At 40.5% G+C, this 23,604-nt stretch overlaps 1 protein-coding gene across 3 annotated transcripts in view; it reads right to left on the bottom strand.

Moving 5' to 3' along the window:
- LOC122542730 (protein Smaug homolog 1) overlaps positions 1 to 23,604 on the bottom strand; it is a 91,336-nt gene that overhangs the window by 18,909 nt on the left and 48,823 nt on the right. For all 3 annotated transcript variants that reach the window (XM_043680711.1, XM_043680712.1, XM_043680714.1), the window contains exons 4-9: positions 17,331 to 17,597; positions 9,052 to 9,161; positions 8,144 to 8,230; positions 6,168 to 6,477; positions 4,150 to 4,235; positions 1,158 to 1,273 (exon numbers count right to left, since the gene is read on the bottom strand). In XM_043680711.1, the coding sequence (XP_043536646.1) occupies positions 1,158 to 1,273; positions 4,150 to 4,235; positions 6,168 to 6,477; positions 8,144 to 8,230; positions 9,052 to 9,161; positions 17,331 to 17,597 (976 nt within the window). The remainder of the gene's footprint in view (positions 1 to 1,157; positions 1,274 to 4,149; positions 4,236 to 6,167; positions 6,478 to 8,143; positions 8,231 to 9,051; positions 9,162 to 17,330; positions 17,598 to 23,604) is intronic.

Below are 23,604 nucleotides of genomic sequence, written 5' to 3'. Positions count from 1 at the left end.
ACACTTGCTTTCATTGGTCATAATATTGAGTTAAGGAGTTGGGATGTCAAGTTGTAGAGGGTGCAGAAAAGATTTACAAGGATGTTGCTGGGACTGGACGGTTTGAGCTATAGAGATAGGCTGAATAGGGTGGGGCTTTTATCCCTGAAGAATCAAAGACTGAGGAGTGACCTTCCAGAGTTTTACAAAATCATGATGGGCATTGATTGGGTGAATAGCCAAGGTATTTTTCCTATGGTAGGGGAGTCCAATACTACAGGGTATAGGCTTAAGGTGAAAGGAGGAGAAAGATTTAAAAAGTCGAGGGGTAACTTTTTCACACAATTGTGCACGTATGAAACCAGCTGCTAGAGGAAGTGGAGGACATTACAACATTTAAAAGGCATCTGGATTGGTACATGAATCGGAAGTGTTTAGAGGAATATGGGCCAAACACTGGCAAATGGGAATAGATCAGATTGGGATATCTGGTTGGCACAGATGAGTTGGACCAAAGGGTCTGTTTCTGTGCCGGATCAATCGAATGGTGTGATAATTGCTTATCTCTTTTCATACTGACAACTAATAAAATTCACCAAAAAAAAGTTGTAAGCTTCTCTCATGTTGCACAACACCCAAAGTCTGCACTTTGTACCTTCTAAATTAACATTTGGCAGTTTTGAAAGCTCAATTACTAAACTTGTACTTTGCCAACCAAACAGTTTCCCCTTTATTCCCTATCCAACTAGCCCTCAGTGCAGCTCTGTTGCATTTACTTCTCTTATTTACTCTCTATTTTTTCCTCTATTCCTGGAATGAAAGCTGCAAAAGGGAACAAGTGGGAACAGCAAGGGGTAGCACAGTGGAGAGTTGTACCAGTCTGAGACTGAGAGAGTGCTTACGCACAAGGGAAAACCAAAGTGATCAGGAAGATGTAAATTTGTTGAAATGCAAAGCAGGGCTACAAGAATCTAACATCTAGAATAGCAAACTTAAGAATCTGATGTTTTAATTGAAGACCCTCCATTAGAAGGAAAACCAGTCCATGGGTCTCTTGCAAAGATGTTCCCGATCTTGTGAGTCACACTGTGAACCTTTAATTTCTGATTTGCAGCACAATGAACTGTATACCCCACCAAAATCCACAAACATATGTCATTTTGATGCAGAAAACTCACCTTCTCTGGCGAACGCCTGGCATTTCTAGCAAGGCCTTCCTAGGAAAAGACCTCAGCAGCTTAAACACTTGCTGCTTCCATGAGAATAGTCTTTTCTTCTGTGTTTCAGTAAAAGCCTGTAAAGTTACAGTCAGAGTCATAAAGACATACAGTACATCAACAGGCCCTTCGGTCTAAATTGTCTATGCCCACCAGATATCCTAACCTAACCTAGTCCCACCTGCCAGCACTTGGCCATATTCCTCCAAACCCTTCCTACTCATACTCTCATCCAGATGCCTTTTAACTGCTGCAACTGTACCTGCCTCCACTTCCTCTGGCATCTCATTCCATACATTCACCACCCTTTGCATCAAAAAGTTGCCCCTTAGGACATTTATATATCCTTTCCCCCACCCTAAACCTATGCCCTCTAGTTCTGGACTCCCCCAACCCAGGGAAAAGACTTTCATTATTTATCCTATCCATGCCCCTTACGATTTTATAAACCTCTAAAAGGTCATCCCATAACCTCCGACACTCCAGAGAAAATAGCTCCAGCCTATTCAGCCTCTCCATATAACTCAAATCCTCCAACCATGGCAACATCCTTGTAAATCTTTTCTGAATGTTTCAAGTTTCACAACATCCTGCCGATAGTAAGACGACCAGAATTGCAAGCAGAATTTCAGAAGTGGCCTAACCAACATCCTGTACAGCCACAACATGACCTCAACTCTTGTACTCAATACTCTGATCAATAAAGGAAAGCATACCAAATGCCTTCTTCACTATCCTATCAACCTGCGACTCTACTTTCAAGGAGCTATGAACCTGCACTACAAGGTCGCTTTGTTCAGCAACACTCCCCAGGACCTTAACATTAAGTGTATAAATCCTGCTAAGATTTGCTTTTCCAAAATGCAGCACTTCACATCTATCTAAATTAAATCCATCTGCCACTCCTCAGCTCATTCGATCAAAATCCCATTGTACATAAATCATTTATATAAATGACAAAAACGGGTGAACCCAGTACCAATCCTTGTGGCACTCCACTGGTCGCAGGCCTCCAGTCTGAAAAACAACCCTCCATCACCATCTTCTGTCTTCTGCCTTTGAGCTAGTTCTGTATCCAAATGGCTAGTTCTCCTTTATTCCAGGAGATCTAACCTTGCTAACCTGTTTGCCATGGGGACCCTTGTCGAATGCCTTACTGAAGTCCACATAGATCATGTCCACCACTCTGCCCTCATCAATCCTCTTTGTTACTTCTTCAAAAAACTCGATCAAGTTTGAGAGTCATGATTTCCCATGCATAAAGCCATGTTGACTATCCCTAATCAGTCCTTGTCTTTCCAAACACACGGAAATCCCGTCCCTCAGGATTCCCTCCAACAACTTGCCCACCACCGACATCAGGCTCACCAGTCAATAGTTCCTGGCTTTTCCTTAACACCTTTCTTAAACAGTGGTACCATGTTAGCTAACCTCCAGTCTTCCAGCACTTCACCTGTGACTATTGATGATACAAGAAAGGGGCTCAAACACTATTCAAAAGTTGATATAGTTTGAGCAATGTCCACACTCCTGATTTTCACTTAATAATTTAAGACTCTAGATGCTTAATTCTGTGTGTTCCTTGCATTACGTCAGGACATTTGGAATAGGGCAGTGTTATTGCAAATATACATAATGGAAACCAACCAGTTAAAAAGGGGTCACATTTCTGTGGTAGTGTAGGAACTGTTGCAAGTTTGCACTTTGGTGAATCAGACTGGTCTCCCATCAGTGTTAAGAACCATTCCACAATACTCCCCACTAACCATAAGAAAACCAGTGTCTGTGTCCACATATCTAGCTTACACAGCAACAGGAAGGACCCAGTTAGCTTAGGGTGGGCGGGGAACTATTCCAGAGAGTACTTCCTAAGGTGGGGAGATTTAAAATAAAATCACTTTTATAGAAAAAGGAACAATTAGCATGAAATATATTAAATTCTATACTTCAGAATTTGTAGTTGTAAACATTGCTTGAATTGCTTAATCATACTTGTGTCAGAAAGAGATAAAAGTCAGCTTTTCAGAAAGAAACGCCTGCATTTGGTAAATCATTTTAAAAGGCAGGTGACAACTTGGGCCAACATTCCTGGACTCGTCATAAAGAATCAATTCACCTGGGGTTTTTGTTCCTGATGATTATCTAGTGATTCAATGGCAAGAGACAGTGTGTGGGTACTGGCAAAAATGGAATAAGTTAGCTATGATCCATCCACAGGCTAACCCAACACATACTGAATGGCCAGTTGGGTATGATATTTCAGAATCCTTCAAACCCAGACAGCATACTCTAGCAATCTTAAAGACTGCATGTGTGCTTAGCTCACTGACAGCATTCTCACCTTTCAGTTAGATTGTTATGGCAATACTTTTCAATACAATGCATAATTTCAGGCTGATACATGCAACATTAATAATGAGGCAGTGCTGCTGCATGAAGCATTACAACAAATCCCCACTGACCAGGTCAAGTGGATGCAAAAAGATTAGAATATATTATTCAAAGAAAGCAGCTCTCCTGGTATCTTGATCAACAACTCCCCTTAATCAAAAACAAATAATTTGGTTATTCATTCTATTGTTGACTTGTGAAATCTCGCTGTGCGCTAGTTGACTGCCATGGACAAAGCAAGAAATTATATTTCAGAAATAATCTATTCGCTGCAAATCACTTTACAACATTCTGAAGGATATAACAAAAAAACAAGCTCTTTGCTTCTACAATACGAGGTTAACTACAAAATTAAATAAGGATCAATAATCCTTTCTACTTTTCAAATGCTATTGACATCATTGCTATTAGTTTGGACTCAGAAGGGAACATAGGAACTTGAGTTTCTTCATTGTAAAGGGATGTACATTTCAAGGACAGATCATTAGCATACAATGATAGCATTTCTCCATCTCATGTCTTTATCACAGGATGGCACTCCTGTTATAACACAAGTACCCACCTCATGAGCCAGGCACTTCTCTAGGAGCTGCAAGTACGAGCTTATATTTTCTTCATCTGGTCTGGACACCAGCAGCTGAGTGCAAACTATAAAAAACAAAACAGACACAAGATGAAATATGTTCCAGATTAAAATGCATGAAAAAAAAACAATATCTGCATTATTTCACCCTCTCTTCTGGAATGCCCACTGTCAGAAACTCTGGTACAGTGCACCAATGCACAATGGTTCCAGAAAACATAGGATAAGGCTATTATTGAGCAGTCTAAATGACAAGCCAAGTGCACCCCTGAGGAAGCAGTGATTAGCTGCTTAGGTTTTGAAGTCAGCATATTCTCTGAAGAATAAAAAAGAGAAGTGTTAAGCATTACCACTTGGAGCTCTGGTGAAAGAAGGAGTTGGAGTAGAAGATATAGGCAAGAGTTTTGATTTCAACACTGAAGAAAGGAGGAGATAAAGCAGTACAACCGATACTATTGAGCCTGTTCATGATTAGGAAATTTGCAGACAAAAATTGATGAGTAGTTGATAGTGAAGAGGATTGCTGTTGATTTCAGGAAGAAGTCAATGGTATAACTGAGTGGGCAGAAACCGAGCAAATGGAATTCAATTTGGCAAAGGGAGATTATGCATTCGGGAAGGGCAAAAACAAAAGAATACTCAGTAAACAGGAAAGCATTGAAAGGGGTAGAGAAAGTAAAAGACCTTTGGGTGCATGTTCATTAGTCCCTGAAGGTGGAAAGAAAGATAAATAAAGAAGGTGTATGGGATGCTTTCCTTCACATGGCAAGGTATTAAATGAAAGAGCAGAGATGCAATGTTGGAGCTAAACACGTTAATGGTTAGGCCACAGGTAGGGTTGTATAGACATTGCAGGAAGGACAGAAATGTTCTGAAGAGGTTACAGAGGAGATTTACAAGAGAGTGTTGCCAGGGTTTAAAAACTGCAGGTATGAGGCAAGATTGAATAGGTTAGGGCTGTTTTCCTTAGAAATGTTTTTTAAAAAATCAAGGTGGTCTGACTAGAGTAGACAGGGAAGAGGGCTTCTCCTAGCAGAGGGGTCAATCAGCAAGGACACACATTTAGGGTGATTGATAGAAAGATCAGAAGGAACATCCAGAGAGCGACAGATTTCTGCAATTCCCTGTATGGTTTGCGGTTGAGGTGGAAACACTCAACTCACTTCAAAAAGAATCTGGGATCTGCACCTGAAATGCCGCAGCCTAAAAAGCAATGGACCAAGTTCTGGTAAGTGGGATTACAATGGATGTTTGGCAGTTTATTTAGACAATGTTGGGCTACATGGCCTCTGTGCTGTAACTTTGCTCTAGTTCTATACTCCTTATAATGGAATAGCCACTTTGCCTACATTTGCTGTAATTAACACTTGCAATGATCTACAAAATCAAACATAGAGGCCCTTTTCAAAATTGAGCCAACAATCACAAAACAAGTTTGTCATATCAACTAGCTAAAAGTCCATTTCAGCCCTACTTTTATCCTCCAAATGCCAAAGATGCTGGTCCTTTCCAAGCCCCCTGCAATGCTCTTTTGCAGGCAAGATGGTTAAAACTACAGAACAACCTAAATACAGAACTAGGAAATAAAAAAGGCCGAGCCTTGATCTCTGCCCACCAACGTGCAGTAAGACTGGGCTAACTGCATAAACAGTTTTATCCAATACCCTCACAGTATTGTCTTGATCGTATGATGTACCACAAGTCAGCACTGTCAAAATCATGACAATGGAGATAGCAGACAAAAGAAAAAACAACTGTAGTTTGTAATCCTATTAGAACCAAACGTGAACCAAACTAAAAGGAGACATGTTGAAATTTTTCACCTTGCTCTGTCAGGACCGGAGTACAAACTATGAACCAAACCACTTGTAGCCATATTTCCTCTTATTCCGTTACTTTTGGAAACTCATTTGATTTTATTTTTGAAAGCATGGACTACTGTTTAAATCCTTCTTGATGATTCCCAGCCCTCCACAATTACAATGTTAAGAACTAACCTTTTCCCATGACTCTGGTGAACTGTCCAGGAATATCACCTTCAGATACAGGAGCTACGGCTGACTCTCCATCGCACGTTGACACACCCTGGGTCTGAAAGCCATCAGACGTAGAATCCTTCTCGGCAGCTGCTTTGGTTGTTCGACTGTCTGTGCCCAGTCCAGGTATAGTATTGCAGGAGTTATTGGGGTCTGTCTCATGACCCTCTTTGGGGGTCATTTGAGGTGTTGTATAAGCCTTGATTGGTGTTATAATTATCTGCTGCAGCTCCTGAAGAGCATTGCGAAGATTTCCTCCCTCGAGAATGTCCTATTGAAAGTATAGTAAGTACTCATTACTTCAATCACTGCGGTCTTTGCATTATATACTGGAATGATTTTCAATAATTTGATCATGATTTTGCAGTCGTTGAATTTCTTATGTTAACACTGGTGTTCTAAACAAATTAATATTTGTGCACACATGACTTGCGTGAATTACAGCAAGTCAGAATAGAGCTAAATCTATTTAGAATCACAGTTGCTTGTGACAGACCTGGAGTTTACCCAATGTTGGGTTGTTGCTCATTTTGCTGAGTTGCACAGGTGAGAGGTCTCAGAGGTGTACCACAGGTTTACATAATCAGTTTAAGACAGGTTCAAACCCAAGTCCCATTCTCAAAGAGAAAAGTAGTACCCACTGTTACCTATTAATATCCACACTCCCACCAACACTGCCAAGTCTTTTTGAAGATCTGATGCATATGCAGAAATCATTTGAAATTTAGCCAAGTCTACAATCCAAGAGCTGATGCAAACAAAACTACAAATTCATCTCCAAACAAGTGTTACACCTCTTGTAGTGTGAGCACTTCAAACTGTACAGACCAAAAGATTCCTGGTCTAACAAAATCTGTTAATTTTAGCCAGGACAGCAATTAGAACATTACAATGGTGTTCCAAAATGATGCCTAGCACTGTGTACCAGCAAAAGAAAATTGCAGGAAGGGAAACTAGCAGCTTGTTATTTACATGGTATCGTCTCACAAAGAATTATCAACAAATAGCACATTAAAGAAATATGGACATACAAAAATTTAAAATAAAACTCTGCCACAGGTTTGCAGATGAGACATTTCACACAAGTTCTATAATAGACCAGTCAATGTTCCATAACTGAGTTTACTGATGTGTTGCAAACAATACATTTGACTCAAAACAGAAGTTGCTGGAAAAGCTCAGTAGGTCTGGCAGCATCTGTGAAGAGAAATCAAGGTTAATGTTTCGGTTTATAATACATTTGACTTCACTGATATTATGCAGATTACTGATAAAGCAATAAACACCTCATATTAGGAGATATTCCTAATAGGGTTTATAGGAAATCAGAAACTCATACATTGGGATGAAACAAGCAGATTTCAAACAGAAGTATTATACCGGAACAATGAGCTATACAGTTTTCCTTGACGTTAATTTTTATTTTTACTTGCTTTTATCATGACTACTGAGCTTCAGTCAGGAGGACACTACTCATCAAGCTCTCAAATACTGTGGTGTCAAGATGCAAAGATAGCACCAGAAACATTTCACCAAGAACACAACTCATCTTGCCAATATTCCTCAAATGCTATGGCTCAGTGCATTACTACGCCACACGTTGCAGTAAGATTCAATGCCAAGACAACATTGCTACTTAATCATAAACAGAATGAAACTGAGTATAGCAATTAGTTCGGTGTTTCTTGGGAGTCAAACATCGAAGAAAGGAATTCTTGCTCTTGATTGCTCTCCAATGCCCCTTGCAGAAAAATGCATGCGAACACCAGACATCAGGATCAAGAACAGCAGCAGCAGCAACATTCAAGATGAGTGTATGATGTTAATATTCAGAGTCTGGATTAGGACAATTGGGAAATATGTCAAAGGCCTGATTTTGTCCATAAACTTATATCTACTACTTGCAGAGGGCAAGTAATTGGGAAAAAAAAACTTACCTTTTCTAAGGATTTCAGTACACCCTGTCGCTCACGTAACTTCTGAATGCTCAAGGCTATTTTATGCCGTGCTCCCTTTGTGACATTCTGCATAAAGATATAGAAAAGATGTTTAATGAGTTAGAAAGTAGAAGGAGAAAGGATCAGTGAAAAAAAAACAGGATGAGGAAAGGGGGGAAAGAATTAAATGCAGTGTTCCCAAATTTTAATGGTTTTTAAATCCCTTATTTGAGCAGCCTAATCAGCCTGAATGCACCGTACTGCTTGTATAGCTTTTCATCTGCCCTGACCAAGGTCCTTGTTGCTTAAAATGTTTTACAGCAGAAGATTTTAAGTATGTTACTTCCATCATTTGAGGTTTAATTGAGCCAATTATTATAAGTTGTTTTACAGTTCTGGTCATCCTGCTAAATAAAGGACTTTATTAAATTGGAGAGGGTTCAGAAACAATTTACCCAGATATTACTGGGATTGGAGGGTTTGAGTAATGGAAAGGCTGGGACTTTTCCACTGGGGTGAAGAAGGTCGAGGGGGTGACCTTAGAGAGGTTTAAGGTAATAAGGGGCACGGATAGAGTAAAGAGCAGTGCTACCTCTTTTCTCCATGGTAGGGGAGTTCAAAAGTAGGGGGCATATCTTTAAGGTGAGTGGGGAAAGATTTAAAAAGGGGCCTGTAGGGTAACATTTTCACACAGTGGGTGGGTGATGCGCAGAACAATCTGCCAGAGGAAGTGTACAGGAAGATGTAGGTTCAATTAAGGTACATGACCAGGCAAATTTTAGAGGGATGTAGGACAAATGCAAGCAAGTGGGATGAGTTTAGTTTGGGAAACTTGGTCGGCATGGACAAGTTGGACTGAAGGGTCTGTTTCCATGCTGTATGGTTCTATAAAATGATAAAAGACAAACCTGAGATTCTAGCTGGTGTTCGGTCAGGGTCATCATCTCCTCATAGGTTAGCTGAGAGAAGAGGGATGCATACTTGTGAAGCCGAAGACTTTTTAACCAAGTGGGCACGTCTGTGAAGACAAAAAAAAAGGAATCAGCAACATGAAGGCAAAACACGTGCAAGTGAAACAACCAAACCACCTCCCAGGCTGAATGACAGGATACAAAAGCAGGGGTCTCGGTATTGGATAGGGTGTGCAGAGGCAAAACAAGAGAAAGTGAGAAAGCAAATAATACATGTGGATTTGAAGCCATGCCTCAAAGCTACTATTTAATTAATTCTAATTCAGTGAAGTCCAGTTCCCCAAGGAAAGCAATCACAGAACAACTAATAGAGGCCATAAAGATCAAAATAAGTGAAGTGAGGGAAGCAATTTAGACTTAACCAAACTCATCCTTCCATAGATATGCAGTCACCATCAATAACATCTATTTGCCTCCACTTAGAAGACTACTTAAAGCATCGATCAGTGTTAACACTTCAGGTCAATGACCTTTTATTGCAGCTTTCTTTATATTGCTTCATGGGAGGTGAGCATCCTTAAATAAATCTGCATTTATTGCCTCTCTAATTGCTCTGGAGTAGGTGCTGGTGAGCTGCTGCCTTAAAAATGCTGTGGCCCTTGGTATATTGGGACATCCACAATGCTGTTAGAGAGGGAGCCCCAAGATTTTGACCCAGCAATACTGAAGGAACAGTGATATACTTCTAAGTCAAAATGGTGAGTGTTTTTTTTTGGGGGGGGGCAGGAGGCAGGAAAGACTAGCAGGCAGTGCTGCTTTCATAAAGTATACAATCCCTTCAGCAATTCATTCTTTCCACCTAGTTCCATTTTTATTTCAGATCTTCAACAATATTTCGCTTTGTGTGTCCAACTAACCAATTCTTGAACTGGCCTTTTCATTATGCCCTTATGCTCCTGCTAAAAGTTTGAATTTAGAATGGTTTCATCACTTCCTGATAGTCCTCTGATTTTGTAATCATGGTGCTCATTAAATTATACCACGATAAACTGAAATTAGGCTAGAGAAAAAAAAATCTGATTTCTACAGAAGAAATGGCATGAGATTCAGTGGTGAATGCGGAAGTAAAGGCTATTAATCATAAATAAGCCAGGCTCTTTTGGATGGTACCCCCTCAATCACTTTAGATACATTAATGCTGCTTTAAGCTTATGCAGATTGGCTGCTTTGATGTCCTGCTAATGCAAATCTGTCCGTAACATGACTACTGCATTAATGAAGTTTCCCTTAACATCCTTTCTTATTTTTGAACCAGTTTCTTGGAATTAGGAATCAGGAACCTTCACAAGGAATAAGTTCACTAGATCAGCTAAAGTCAAACTCCTCCATGATCTCAAATTTAAATTGGCTAATTTTTAAGATTTCTATTTTATAAAAGAAAACAAACTTCATTCCTTCTACATTTCTCCACTTAAATTGTGAAATTATTGTTGCTTCCTAGAGCTTTATACAGTAATTTTGTTTTAACAAGCATCTGAATGCCAGGACAACATATTACACAAACTGCATATCACATCATTACATTCATCAACTTCAACTAAGTCCTACCCAAGATAAAACAAGCTCATTAACATATAATATACATGAACATAGCTAATCAAGGTAGGAGATACAGCAAGTTGAGTGGATGTGAGCAGCAAATTAGAGTCACAAGGAGATTAAGTCAGTTAGACCGTGGCAGATGTGATACAATGTGGGGGAAGTGACAGGTACTTTAACTTTAAAGCGCAGCAGGTCAGGCAGCATCCAGGGAACAGGAGAATCGACGTTTCGGGCATAAGCCCTTCTTCAGGAACCTGTTCCCTGGATGCTCCTGTTCCCTGGATGCTGCCTGACCTGCTGCGCTTTTCCAGCAACACATTTTCAGCTCTGATCTCCAGCATCTGCAGACCTCACTTTCTCCACTTTAACTTTAAACCAAGATAGGCAAAATTGGAATATTTTCCTAATGGCAAAAGATTCGGAAGGAATTTGGGTGCTTGCTCATGCATATAAATCACAAAGCTAGTGCGGAACAGCTCGAATTTTGTATAGCACCTTTAGTGCAGCAAAGCATTTCAAGAGAATACACAGCAGCATGATCAAATAGAAAATAACAAAGCAAAACAAAAAAAAGTGGTATTAGGATAGTTAAGACATCGTGGTTGTGGGTATGTTTGCCGAGCTGGCAAGTTAATTTGCAGATGTTTCGTCCCGTCTGGGTGACCTCTTCAGAGCCTCCTGCAAACCGCTGCTGTACTCTCTCTTCTGGAATTTATTCAGTTCAGTTTCTGCTGCATCCGGTTGCTTGTTGTAGTGGCCGGTATATTGGGTCTCGGTTAATGTGCTTGTTGATGGAGTCCATGGCTGAGTGCCATGCTTCCAGAAATTCTCTGGTTGTCCTATGTTTAGCTTGTCTTATGATCGTTGTGTTGTCCCAGTGAAATTTGTGGCCCTTGTCATCTGTGTGTATGGCTACTAGGGACAGTTGATTGTGGCATTTAGTGGCTACTTGGTGTTTGTGGATGTGGTTAGTGATTGCTAGTTGCCTGCCTGTTTGTCCTATAGTGTTTTGTGTAGTCTTTGCATGGAATCCTGTAAATTGTTAGCCTTGCACATGTTAACCGACAGCCACACTCAGACAACTCCTCACAGGACAAAATACCCTATACACGTCATGTGCACAGGAGGTTCCAAAGCACTGAACATGTCACCTAGACAGGGGATGAAACATCTGCAAATTAACTTCCCAGTTCGGCGAACATACCCACAACCACGACAGTTGGCACCCGAGCTACAAGTCTTGATGCAAATCTTGATGCAGTTTAGACATTTTGAGGAGAATTTTAAAATGAAAGGGGGAAACAGGACTACAAGGCGGCAATTCCAGACTGGAAAGCTAGATATGAGAGAACAGAAATCCACTGGTGAAGCAGTGAATGCTCAAGAGGCCAAAATTGGAGTTAAGAGGCAGTGACGGATACAGTTTCATCAAAAAGCTCACAGAATGTCAGTTTTGCATTTCAGCTTCCTTGATATAAAAGAGAAGGAAGACTACCTGCAGTGCTTAAGAGCCTCAGTAAGATCTCAACTAAAAGAGTGCATTCAATTTTAGATGTCACATTCAAAGTTTGTGCGAAGATTTGTAGCTCGGGTGCTCGTTGTTGTGGTTCTGTTCGCCGAGCTGGGAATTTGTGTTGCAGACGTTTCGTCCTCTGTCGCGGTGACATTCTCAGTGCTTGGGAGCCTCCTCTGAAGCGCTTCTGTGATCTTTTCTCTGGCATTTATAGTGGTTTGAATCTGCCGGTTCCAGTTGTCAGTTCTCAGAACAGCCATGGAATTCCTAGAGGCATGACACTCATCCACTGATTCAATCAACAAGCACATCGACCTGGACCCAATATTCCGGCCACTGCAGCGGACAGCTGGAACTGACAACCGGAAGAGGCAGATTCAAACCACTATAAATGCTGGAGAAAAGATCACAGAAGCGCTTCACAGGAGGCTCCCAAGCACTGAGAATGTCACCTAGACAGGGGACGAAGCGTATGCAGTAAAAAATTCCCAGCTTTGATGTTACATCTCAAGAGAGATCTTTGGGCAGAAATATGAAAATAATATAGAGAGGTTCAAGTTAAATTTATGGGGAAGTTACAAAACTTGGCTCACACCACCTTCACCTCGTTAAGTCTAGTCGATTAGAGGAGGATATTACAGAGGTAATTTGATATGACAGATACAAAGAAGGCATTTCGTCTGGTGAAATTTTAGGTTGAAGTGAGGGACTACTTCTCCATATTGTAATAGGAAACCTTGAATTTCCTCCTATCATATCTGGGATCAAGACCAACACAGACTTTTATTAAATGGCTATCAAAGGATATGGAGCAATGACAGATAAATTAATTTTAGGAGGAGGAATGACATTCTCCTGTTCCTGACACAGCCTCCAAGTTACTGCTTAATCAACATTTCAGGGAGAAAGTGAGGACTGCAGATGCTGGAGGTCAGAGCTGAAAAGTGTTGCTGGAAAAGCGCAGGTCAGGCAGCATCAAAGGAGCAGGAGAATCGACGTTTCGGGCATTAGCCCTTCTTCAGGAATGAGGAAAGTGTGCCAAGCAGGTGAAGATAAAAAGTAGGGAGGAGTGACCAGGGGGAGGGGCATTGGAAATGCAATAGGTGGAAGGAGGTTAAGGTGAGGGTGATAGGCCGGAGTTGGAGTCCCCACTGGTCCTCACCTCCCACCCCACCAACCTATATATACATCGTATCATCTGTCGTCATTTCCGCCACCTCCAAACGGACCCCACCACAGGGATATATTTCCCTCCCCTATCAGCGTTCCGAAAAGACCACTCCCTCCGTGACTCCCTTGGCAGGTCCACACCCCCCCATCAACCCAACCTCCACTCCTGGCACCTTCCCCTGCAACCGCAAGAAATGCAAAACTTGCGCCCACACCTCCCCCCTTACTTGGCTCCAAGGGATCCTTCCATATCCGCCACAAATTCACCTGCACCTCTACACACATCATTTACTACATCCGCTGCACCTGATGTGGCCTTCCCTATATTAGGGAGACAGGCTGCCTACTTGCGGAACGTTTCAGAGAACACCTCTGGGACACCCGCACCAACCAACCCAACCACCCCGTGGCTCAACACTTCAACTCCCCCTCCCACTCCACCAAGGACATGCAGGTCCTTGGAATCCTCCATCGCCAGACCATAGCAACACGACGGCTGGAGGAAGAGTGCCTCATCTTCCGCCTAGGAACCCTCCAACCACAAGGGATGAACTCTGATTTCCAGTTTCCTCATTTCCCTCCCCCCCCACCTTGTCTCAGTCCCAACCCTTGAACTCAGCACCATCTTCCTAACCTGCAATCTTCTTCCTGACCTCTCCGCCCCCACCCTCACTCCGGCCTATCACCCTCACCTTTAACCTCTTTCCACCTATCGCATTTCCAACGCCCCTCCCCTCTACCTTTTATCTTAGCCTGCTTGGCACACTTTCCTCATTCCTGAAGAAGGGCTCATGCCCGAAACGTCGATTCTCCTGCTCCTTGGATGCTGCCTGACCTGCTGCGCTTTTCCAGCAACACATTTTCAGCTCTAATCAACATTTCAGTCAAGGACTTTTCTCCACTTTTATTTGATTTGTAACATACACCTTTCTTTAAGTTGATGCAGGTACCCCTGCTTGTAAGTCTTTTTATATCAATTTGCAGTTGGGGGAAGATAGGGAGGAGGAAAGAGAGAAGGGGGAGAGAAAAAAAGAATTATACTTTGGTGTACCTAATCTTTCAATTTTACCACATGTATCAGAATGGGGAAGGGAACAGATTGAAAAATTGTTGGCAACGTTAATTTGAGACAGAGTAAAAAAAAGTGATTCATTAGTTAGAAACTAAAGGTCAATGCACTGGCATTGCAACTCAACCCACCTAAAAATACTTCCATGACATAATAGCTCATGACTGTGAATATTGAATGCAACCTTCAAATATGGCCACATATATGGATTCCTGACCAATTAATTTTATCAGAACTGTATGCAGTAAACACTAATTTTTACATTGATTATCTGACAGCAAATTATTGAATCGAAACAGACAATGAATGTGCTGTAAACTTCAAATTGCACCGTAATCCCATATACAAGAAAATCTTAGAGCAAGACACACATTACTCTTTTACGACCTAGCTCTGGCCAGACACTGGCAGCTGCCCAAGTTTAGTCAGGTGAAAAAGGTTGTAGTACTAGTAAAACTAGAGGAAAGAAAGAAACAACATGGAACAGCACAAATATTTGAGAAAAATTTAAGTGAGCTTCTTTAGTGTGTAAATTTGGATTTTCATAATTTGCTTGCGGAGCCTCTACCATTAGTACAGTTTCAGAAACTTGTTATGATGGGTGCATGAGTTCTTCATGTAGCATTCTGAACTACAAAGAAACTCAAAGACATCTTTACAGTTCCAAACCAGTCCTTTGTCTTGACGTTGCATTTAGATCTAAATGGCACTACAAAAGGGTAACGCGTGTCATAAATAAATTAGATATGAAGTATTAAGAACTCCACATATTGGCATACTTCCAAATCTTACTCTAACACATTGGCACCAATCCACAAAAGAAGCTTGGGGATAGCACTGGGAGGTCTGAGCGAAGAATAGGTTTTGTCCTGTTCAGGTTTTATTATTCAGCACTTAGGGAAGGGAGCTTGTCAAATGATTAGTTAAAATGTAACTGACAGTCTCTCGATATTACCACTAATATTACTAGGTTAGGCAAAAGTAAATAAATTCTATACTTTGAGACAGTAGAGCGAATTGAGGATTATAAAGGATCATTAAAAAAAGGATACGAGAAAACATTCATATTTTGAAGCATCCAAAATTAGAAACATAGAATTTTAAATTGTGTCACAAACCAAGCACATAGATCTGGCAATTTATGAATGTCATCTTAACACCTGGATGGGTTATTATCTTGTAACACCTCCAGACATTTAAAGTATTTGACAGCAAAGATATACAAGGAGAAAATATAGGCAGAGAAACAGAAATAGATTTGCATATGCTGGACTTTAATCAAACAATTTCAGGTAATCCCACGGGACATCAGAAAATAGTGTTACTGATGCACATCCTGTTTACTTGACACACCCTCCCTGATTTTATCTGATCCGCCATACACTACTCTGGACACATTCTACACTAAGAATGAACATTTGGTTGAAATGCAAATGTAACCATGTTAGGTTTTTTTTAAAAATCTGGTAAATAAAATAATTTTAAACACCTCACACAAAATACAAACAAAAAAAACAAAGTGCATAGATGTCACTGCCGATGTTGCTATGTGCTAAATTCTGCCCCCAAAACAACCAGAACAGTGTCTCAGTTCACACCTGCTCATTATTCAATGATCCACCACTGGAAAGGAGCTCAGGATCTGACTTGCCCAATTTCTTTTCCTTTAGCCAAATAGTGAGTTAACAACATTTTTGAGCATGAGTCTGGATAACTATTCGGGTGAATATCAATAGCTGCCATGATGCCTTATTTCAAGACCCATCAACTTCCGTACATTAAAGTTCCAAAGAACCAACTTTTAGATAGGAGCTTACTTTAATGCCAAATCTGTTTGTTCCAACAGAATATTCAAAGAACAGTGAGTACTTCCAGTTTTGTAGCAGCATTCTTCACTCAACCAAAACCTTCTATGATAGATTAATAGATCATCCATCTAATCAGTCCCTGCAAGGATTTTGTTGGTCGCTATATTTGTTCGAACATCCATTGCAATTCCAAACAAATTTACCATGCAGAAGGGACACATTATCGAGCTTTGGTCACATTTCCCAGTAAAGTCTCTTTCTTTCCAAAGTGGCCATAACTTCAAAATTATTTGTTCAAAGGCACTTGAAATCTGAAGCAACAAAAAAGCAGGTCTGGCAGAAACTGTGGAGAGATACACAGTCAATATTTCAAGTCTTTCAGACCTTTCTTCAGAACTCAATAAAGAATTCTCTTCAGTCTACAGAACAACATTCTGAACTTACAGCAAAAATAAGGTTTATTAGCACACAATACTCCCATTTAATGTTCTTGAAAAATATTCCAGGAGGATTTTGCTACGAAATAATACTGCTACAATACACAAGAAAATAATGAGGTCAATAAATGGAATACTCAGTTACTGGAATCTATTCCAAGCGTTTTACTAGTTAGTGATCAAGGATGTATACGTTACTGTCTTTCCTGCAGACTGAATCGAAATAAAAATCTGTGCACTAGCAAGGCATGAGAGTTAGTTGCAGAATGGAGACTGTACAGAGCTCTGCTCAAGCAGTAGTTGCTCCTTTTCAAAGTAATTGAAATACTTGCATATTCAACGTAACACTGACTAGGTTTTTCACAGATCATACCCAACTATTCACCTCATCTCAGTTACCTTTACCTTGATTGTGGATAGGTAGCACTAATGGTCTCCCAACATACTGGTCTTTTGCAGCTTGCACCAATCTCAATGCAAACCAGTTACATTCACTAAGGCTAACCTCCATATTTTTAAAATCCTCATTGCTACTTTTCACTTTGACACCCTTTTCTATATCTGGATGAAAAGTTGCACCCATTTCTCAGCTTACTCCAAACTTTTTTGTAGACTTTCAACTTAAACTTCTGTTCCATTACATTTTCTGATCCGATAACCTGGTCATTATCTCTTACCTTTCATGCCACTCCCCTCCTCCTGAAATGTATTGCGATTTGACCCTTGTTCCTCAGTCTGCTCACTGCCACCACTCCCAGAAGAGGCTATGCTGCTCTGTGGGGAGAGAGGTGCATGGTCTGATGGGGCGTAGACTGCTCTGGTACGTAAGTCATCTGGAGACATCCACTCGCTGACTGCAGACTGGTTTGTCATATTGATTGGTGGGGTGAGGGAAACTGAGCGCTTGAGAGGACTGTGGTTGGTTTGAGTTTGGCCTTGGAGAACTGAAAATTAAAAATGGCACATTAATTTATTTGAAAAATTTATAAGAAACAACTTAGAGAGTCATAGAGATGTATAGCATGGACACAGACCCTTCAGTCCAACCCGTTCATGCCGTCCAGATATCACAACCCAATCTAGTCCCACCTGTCAGCACCCGGCCCATATTCCTCCAAATTCTTCCTGTTCATATACCCATTCAAATGCCTCTTAAATGTTGCAATTGTACCAGCCTCCACCACATCCTCTGGCAGCTCATTCCATACATGTACCACCCTCTGCGTGAAAAAGTTGCCCCTTAGGTCTCTTTTATATCTTTCCCCTCTCACCCTAAACCTATGCCCTCTAGTTCTGGACTCCCTGACCCCAGGGAAAAGACTTTGCCTATTTATCCTATCCATGCCCCTCATAATTTCGTAAATCTCTACAAGGTCACCCCTCAGCCTCCAACGCTCCAGGGAAAATAGCCCCAGCCTGTTCAGCCTCTCCCTGTAGCTCAGATCCTCCAACCCTGGCAACATCCTTGCAAAATCTTTTCTAGACCTTTTCAAATTTCACAACATCTTTGATAGGAAGGAGACCAGAATTGCACGCAATATTCCAACAGTGGCCTACCCAATGTCCTGTACAGCCACAACATGACCTCCCAACTCCTGTACTCAATACTCTGACCAATAAAGGAAAGCATACCAAACACCTCCTTCACTATCCTATCTACCTGCGACTCCCCTTTCAAGGAGCTAGAATCTGCACTCCAAGGTTTCTTTGTTCAGCAACACTCCCTAGGACCTTACCATTAAGTGTATAAGTCCTGCTAAGATTTGCTTTCCCAAAATGCAGCACCTCGCATTTATCTGAATTAAACTCCATCTGCCACTTCTGAGACCATTGGCCCACCTGGTCCAGATCCTGTTGTAATCTGAGGTAACCCTCTTTGTTGTCCACTACACCTCCAATTTTGGTGTCATCTGCAAACTTACTAACTGTACCTCTTATGCTCACATCCAAATCATTTATGTAAATGACAAAAAGTAGAGGGCCCAGCACCGATCCTTGTGGCACTCCACTGGTCACAGACCTCCAGCCTGAAAAACAACCCTCCACCACCACCACCCTCTGTGGCAAAACAAAAAATAATGCCTAAAATGAGAGCTTCAAGTGTTCAGCCCTGCAAGAGTAATTAGCTTCCCAGCTCTGTTTAAATTACAAGTTAGCCTCTCTTTCTTTGTTGTTAATAGATATGGTTATGCATTTCAATTGACTATTTTAGAATCCTAGCTACTATTGTGAACACTAACAGGGCCTCAGCAGTCTAAATAGATAATGCATGGGCTCCAGCTGAAGCTGCATAAACAAATCAGGTACATGCTCCTTTTCAAAGTAACTGAAATATATTCAATGTAACACTTGCCCACTTCCTGAAATGCCTTCAGTCCTCCTGGCTGAAAAATCTAGAGCCAGAAAGATAAATACTCAGTGCTCTAACAGCACCAAATATTACACCAGAAATATTATACTCTGTACGAACACCACCTCTAACATACTTCAAAACTTTGGTTAAATTAAGCTGAGGGATAACTAGGAACAGGAGAAGGCCACTCAGCACCTCAAGCCTGTCCCATCATTCAATGAGATCATGGCTGAGCTATGGCCTAACTCCATATATGGTCCATCTCTCGTAATACCTTTGCTTTACAAAAACTCTCAATTTTAAGATTAATTTATCTAACATCAACTGCTGTTTTTGGATGACGTGCAGAATTGTCACTGACATTACTCTGACTATTCGTGCTGTGAGATTTAAGACAGGACTCAAGAATCTCAACATATCTGAGAAGATCTAAAAAGTATGACGTGAAAGAGCAAAAACATCTCTCACACAAGTGATAATTGGAAGGTTCAAATGCATAAAATATTGAATAGGTGCACAAGGCAATTAAAAGAAAGGACTCTTTCAAACTCCCTTTTGTAATGAATATTGGAATTAGAATATTCTAAAAAGTAAAGCCATCTTTCCACAGCATAAACAATGTTTGACATCTAAACACAGACTTCAACTAAAGGTGGGACATTCTGCTTAACAAACACTCAACTATGTTAAAACCAAGGGCTACTCAAAAACAGTAGATCACAGATAGTGAAACCTGAACACCAAGTAACTTCACTATTTACAAAGTCAAAAATGCAAAATAATTCACAGAAGGGAGAATGTACTTTATTAGCCTTGGTTTACAGAAGTTTACATTTGCTAACAATTCTCGCAATGGGGCCTACAAAGACTTGCGGCATGGTTAACAGCAAAATGAATGAATAGCACTCAAATAAAAGCAAAATAAAGCAGATGCCACAAATCTGAAATACAGACAAAGTGCTGGCCAAACTCAACAGGTCTGGCAGCATCTGTGGAAAGAGAGAGTTAGAAGTTTCAAGTCTTAACATGACTCTTTTACAACTTGAATTTGGTATGAGTAGTAGCCAGAGGTATACTCTCCTGGTCCCTCTGCAAGGGAGTTTGTAGTGAGAAACAGTACCTCGCATTGATAGGTTAGTGAATGCCTGTGCACTCAAAGGCAGTATTAAAACATTCTACATGCAGCAGTTTCATGGTGCGATTATATCTACAGGATGGGGAAATCAGGGATCACTAAATCATTTGAAAAGGATACCTTACAATCAAAATAGAAGTTTGAGAAACACTGCCACAGAACAAGACTCTCAGATAAAAGGACAATTATAGCTTATTCACGCAAATGAGGTTACATTTAGCTAATTTCCCTCCTCTACATTTTCTGGGTTACCATTCACTGAGTGCTACTAACTTTATGGCACTCACTCATGGGTCTGTTGTGTCAGTACTCCATTTGTTTAGATTAGATTAAATAGTTAAAGCCTTGATGAAACACTATGTACAATACTATAGGGGCTAATGTACAGTGAGCATGTGCAACAATACTGAAATTTTCCACCACCTAGTTTAGAAATTAGCTGCTATCCTGAGACTATACTCATTAGTAGATCACTCATTTTAGGGGGAACCTCAGCATTACTTTTTTTTGGAAAATACTTCAATATTGGATTTTCCTGCCTTCACATCATATAGAGGGCAGGATTATGCCTTGCTCTACCTCTACCAAATGCCCCTCAAATGAGTAATTGTGCTAATATTTCATGTCACGAGCTCATGGGTACTGAGGTCAACAGCAATTTCCTCATCATTCCAGCCACTGCAGTAGTAAAAGGTACCATCTGTGTTTGCCTATACTGCAATTTCACATTGAACAGTGACAACTAACTGAGAAACTTGGCAGCTTTTAAAGGTCCAAGATTGGAGTTCTGAGCTGCTCATGCTCTTAATTGGACTATAGGACTGGTTGTACTGCACAGAATGATTTAAAATACTTGCACAAACTCATTTCAACTTCTATATTTTCAGAAACATCAATTCAAAGGTTTGAAACTATACTTACAAAATATGCTCTTCAGACGATCTATTCTGCTTTCAGAGCAGGCCACACAGCACCTCAAGAATGCTTGGCGTTTATGCATCAAAAGAGCCTCGTCTCATTTCTCCTCAGCTCATTCTCTCAGCAGTATCCTTTACTCTTTTCTCCTTCAAAGTTTATCTAGTTTCATCTCAAAAGTTTCCAGTCTATCCATCTAGACCACTTCACACGATAATAACTTTCAGAATCTCACCACACTGTTAAGAGACCCTCCTTAATTTCCTCAAATGATTGGATAATTACTAAACACAAGAAATGGAAGGCATTCAGCCGCTTCAACCTGCACCAATCAATAAGATCACAGCTTCAACTTCACTTTCCAGTTCTTGCCCCATAACCCTCATCAGTCAAAAATACAATTCATTCTATAATTCCTGAAGAGCTTACGCTCGAAATGTCGATCTTCGTACTCTTTGAATTTTGCCTCACTGGCTGTGCTTTTCTAGCATCACACTTTGTGACTCTGATCTCCAGCACCTGCAGTCCTCACTTTCTCCTCTCTGGTTTAACTGTCCAGCAACTAGGCCTCTCCTTGAATGGATAACTGTTCATCTATCCACAGATACTGCCAGACATACTGAGATTCTCCAAAAATTTTTGTTTTTATTTCAGATAGCCCGCATTCACTATATTTGCTTCTAATTGAGATGCCTTTTTAAAAATGTCCCCAGTTCTAGAGTCCTTCACATTACTGCAACATCCTCAGCATCCACCCTGTCACGTCCCTTTAAGATCCTATGTTTCAAGAAGGTCATCTCTAATTCTTCTAAATGCTACTGGGTATGGACTCAACTAATTCAATCTTCAAAAGATAACCACTTCATCTCAGGAACCAGTGAACTTTCTCTGAACTGCTCCTGATGGAATTATATTCTTAAGGAGACCAAAACTGTACACAATACTCCAGAGGTGGTTGGATTAAAATCCTGCATAACAGCAATAACACTTCCCTATTTTTAGACCCTATTCCCTTTACAATAAATGTTAATCTTCAACGAACCTCCTCAATGATATGCAAATATGTCATTTGATTCATGGACCAGGATACCCAGATCCCTCTGTCACATTCCACAGTTGCTTTCCTTTCAAGTAATACACTGATTTTTCGATTCTTCCTGCTAAAGTGGATAAGTTCATGTTTTCCTACATTATACTGAACTTTTTGTCTGATCACTTAGTCTGCATAAATCCCTTTGCAGACTCTTGTGCTCTCTACTTACTTCCCAACAATATATTATCAGCAAATTTATTACATATTCAAGTCCCTTCATCCACATCATTGATATGGTAGGTATATATTTGAGCCCCCTAGAATTGATTTGCATGGTATTCCTTAGTGACAGCTTGACAACCTGAAAATGAACCATTCATCTCTTCTCTGCCATTAGCTAGTCAATCCTCCCCATGCTAAGACATCACCTCATTTGGTGCCATTTCATACTGCACATGGAGCAGACATTACAATACCTTGACACTGATGATCTCAGTTGATTTACCAGCTGAAGGCTCCAGAGGAGGTCTAGAACTTTCCCATTTGACAGAATAAAATCTATAACCGGTCACGTTGCACCTAACGGAGGAAGCCCATCTGTTTGCTGGCAGTCACTAGATACAGCGTCAGAACTTGGCTGTAAATGTGTTTAAATGATTTTTTAAAATAAATGGGAGGTTATGCAGCTGGCTTATTAGTAACGAAACAGCATACAAAGTACAGTAAAAGGGCCACAGTTTGGAACCACAAATGAGAATAGAAGTGAATGGTCTTTTACCAGTAAGCCAAATTTTAAAGAAAAGTTACAATCAAAATTGCCCAGGTAGAAAAGTTTGTTGTGTGTTAATGGAAAACATATGGAATGCTTCACAGGACAGAGAAAAATAAGTTTTGATATTCTATTCCGCTTGAGGGAGACACTGATGTAATGTTAATCACTGGACTAATATTCCAAATCCTCAGGCTAACGCTCTGGGCTCATGGATTCGAATCCCAATAAAGCAAATGGCATAATCTGAATTCAATAAAAATCTAGAATATAAACTGGCCAAATGATGACTATGTAACCACTATCAATTGTAAAAATCCATCTGGCTCACTGATGTCCTTTAGAGAAGAAATCTATCATCCAGGGAAGGAGATCTGCCATTCTTACCTAGTCTGTCCTGCATCCAACTCCAGACCCACAGTAATATTACTGTGACGCTTAACTGTCCCTTTAGGGATAAGTGATAAATAATACCCTATTATTATCCCCATATCTCATGAACAAATAATTTAAAATTATAAATGAGTGCCTGGGTCAAATGGAAAGCAGCAGCAAAACTTGGAAATTTACTGAGAGGTGAACCAAGAGTAAGTGATTGCCTGTCTCAGTGTTGCAATAAGATTAGTTTTCTGAGAAGTTAAAAATCACACAACACCAGGTTATGGTCCAACAGGTTTAATTGGAAGCGCTAGTTTTCGGAGCGCTGTTCCTTCACCAGGTGGCTGTCACGACCACCTAATGATGGA

The sequence above is a fragment of the Chiloscyllium plagiosum genome, chromosome 41 (assembly GCF_004010195.1).
Source record: "Chiloscyllium plagiosum isolate BGI_BamShark_2017 chromosome 41, ASM401019v2, whole genome shotgun sequence".
NCBI lineage: Eukaryota > Metazoa > Chordata > Chondrichthyes > Orectolobiformes > Hemiscylliidae > Chiloscyllium > Chiloscyllium plagiosum.
Note: the sequence above shows the minus strand (reverse complement) of the source record. Positions and strands in the feature narration are given on the sequence as shown.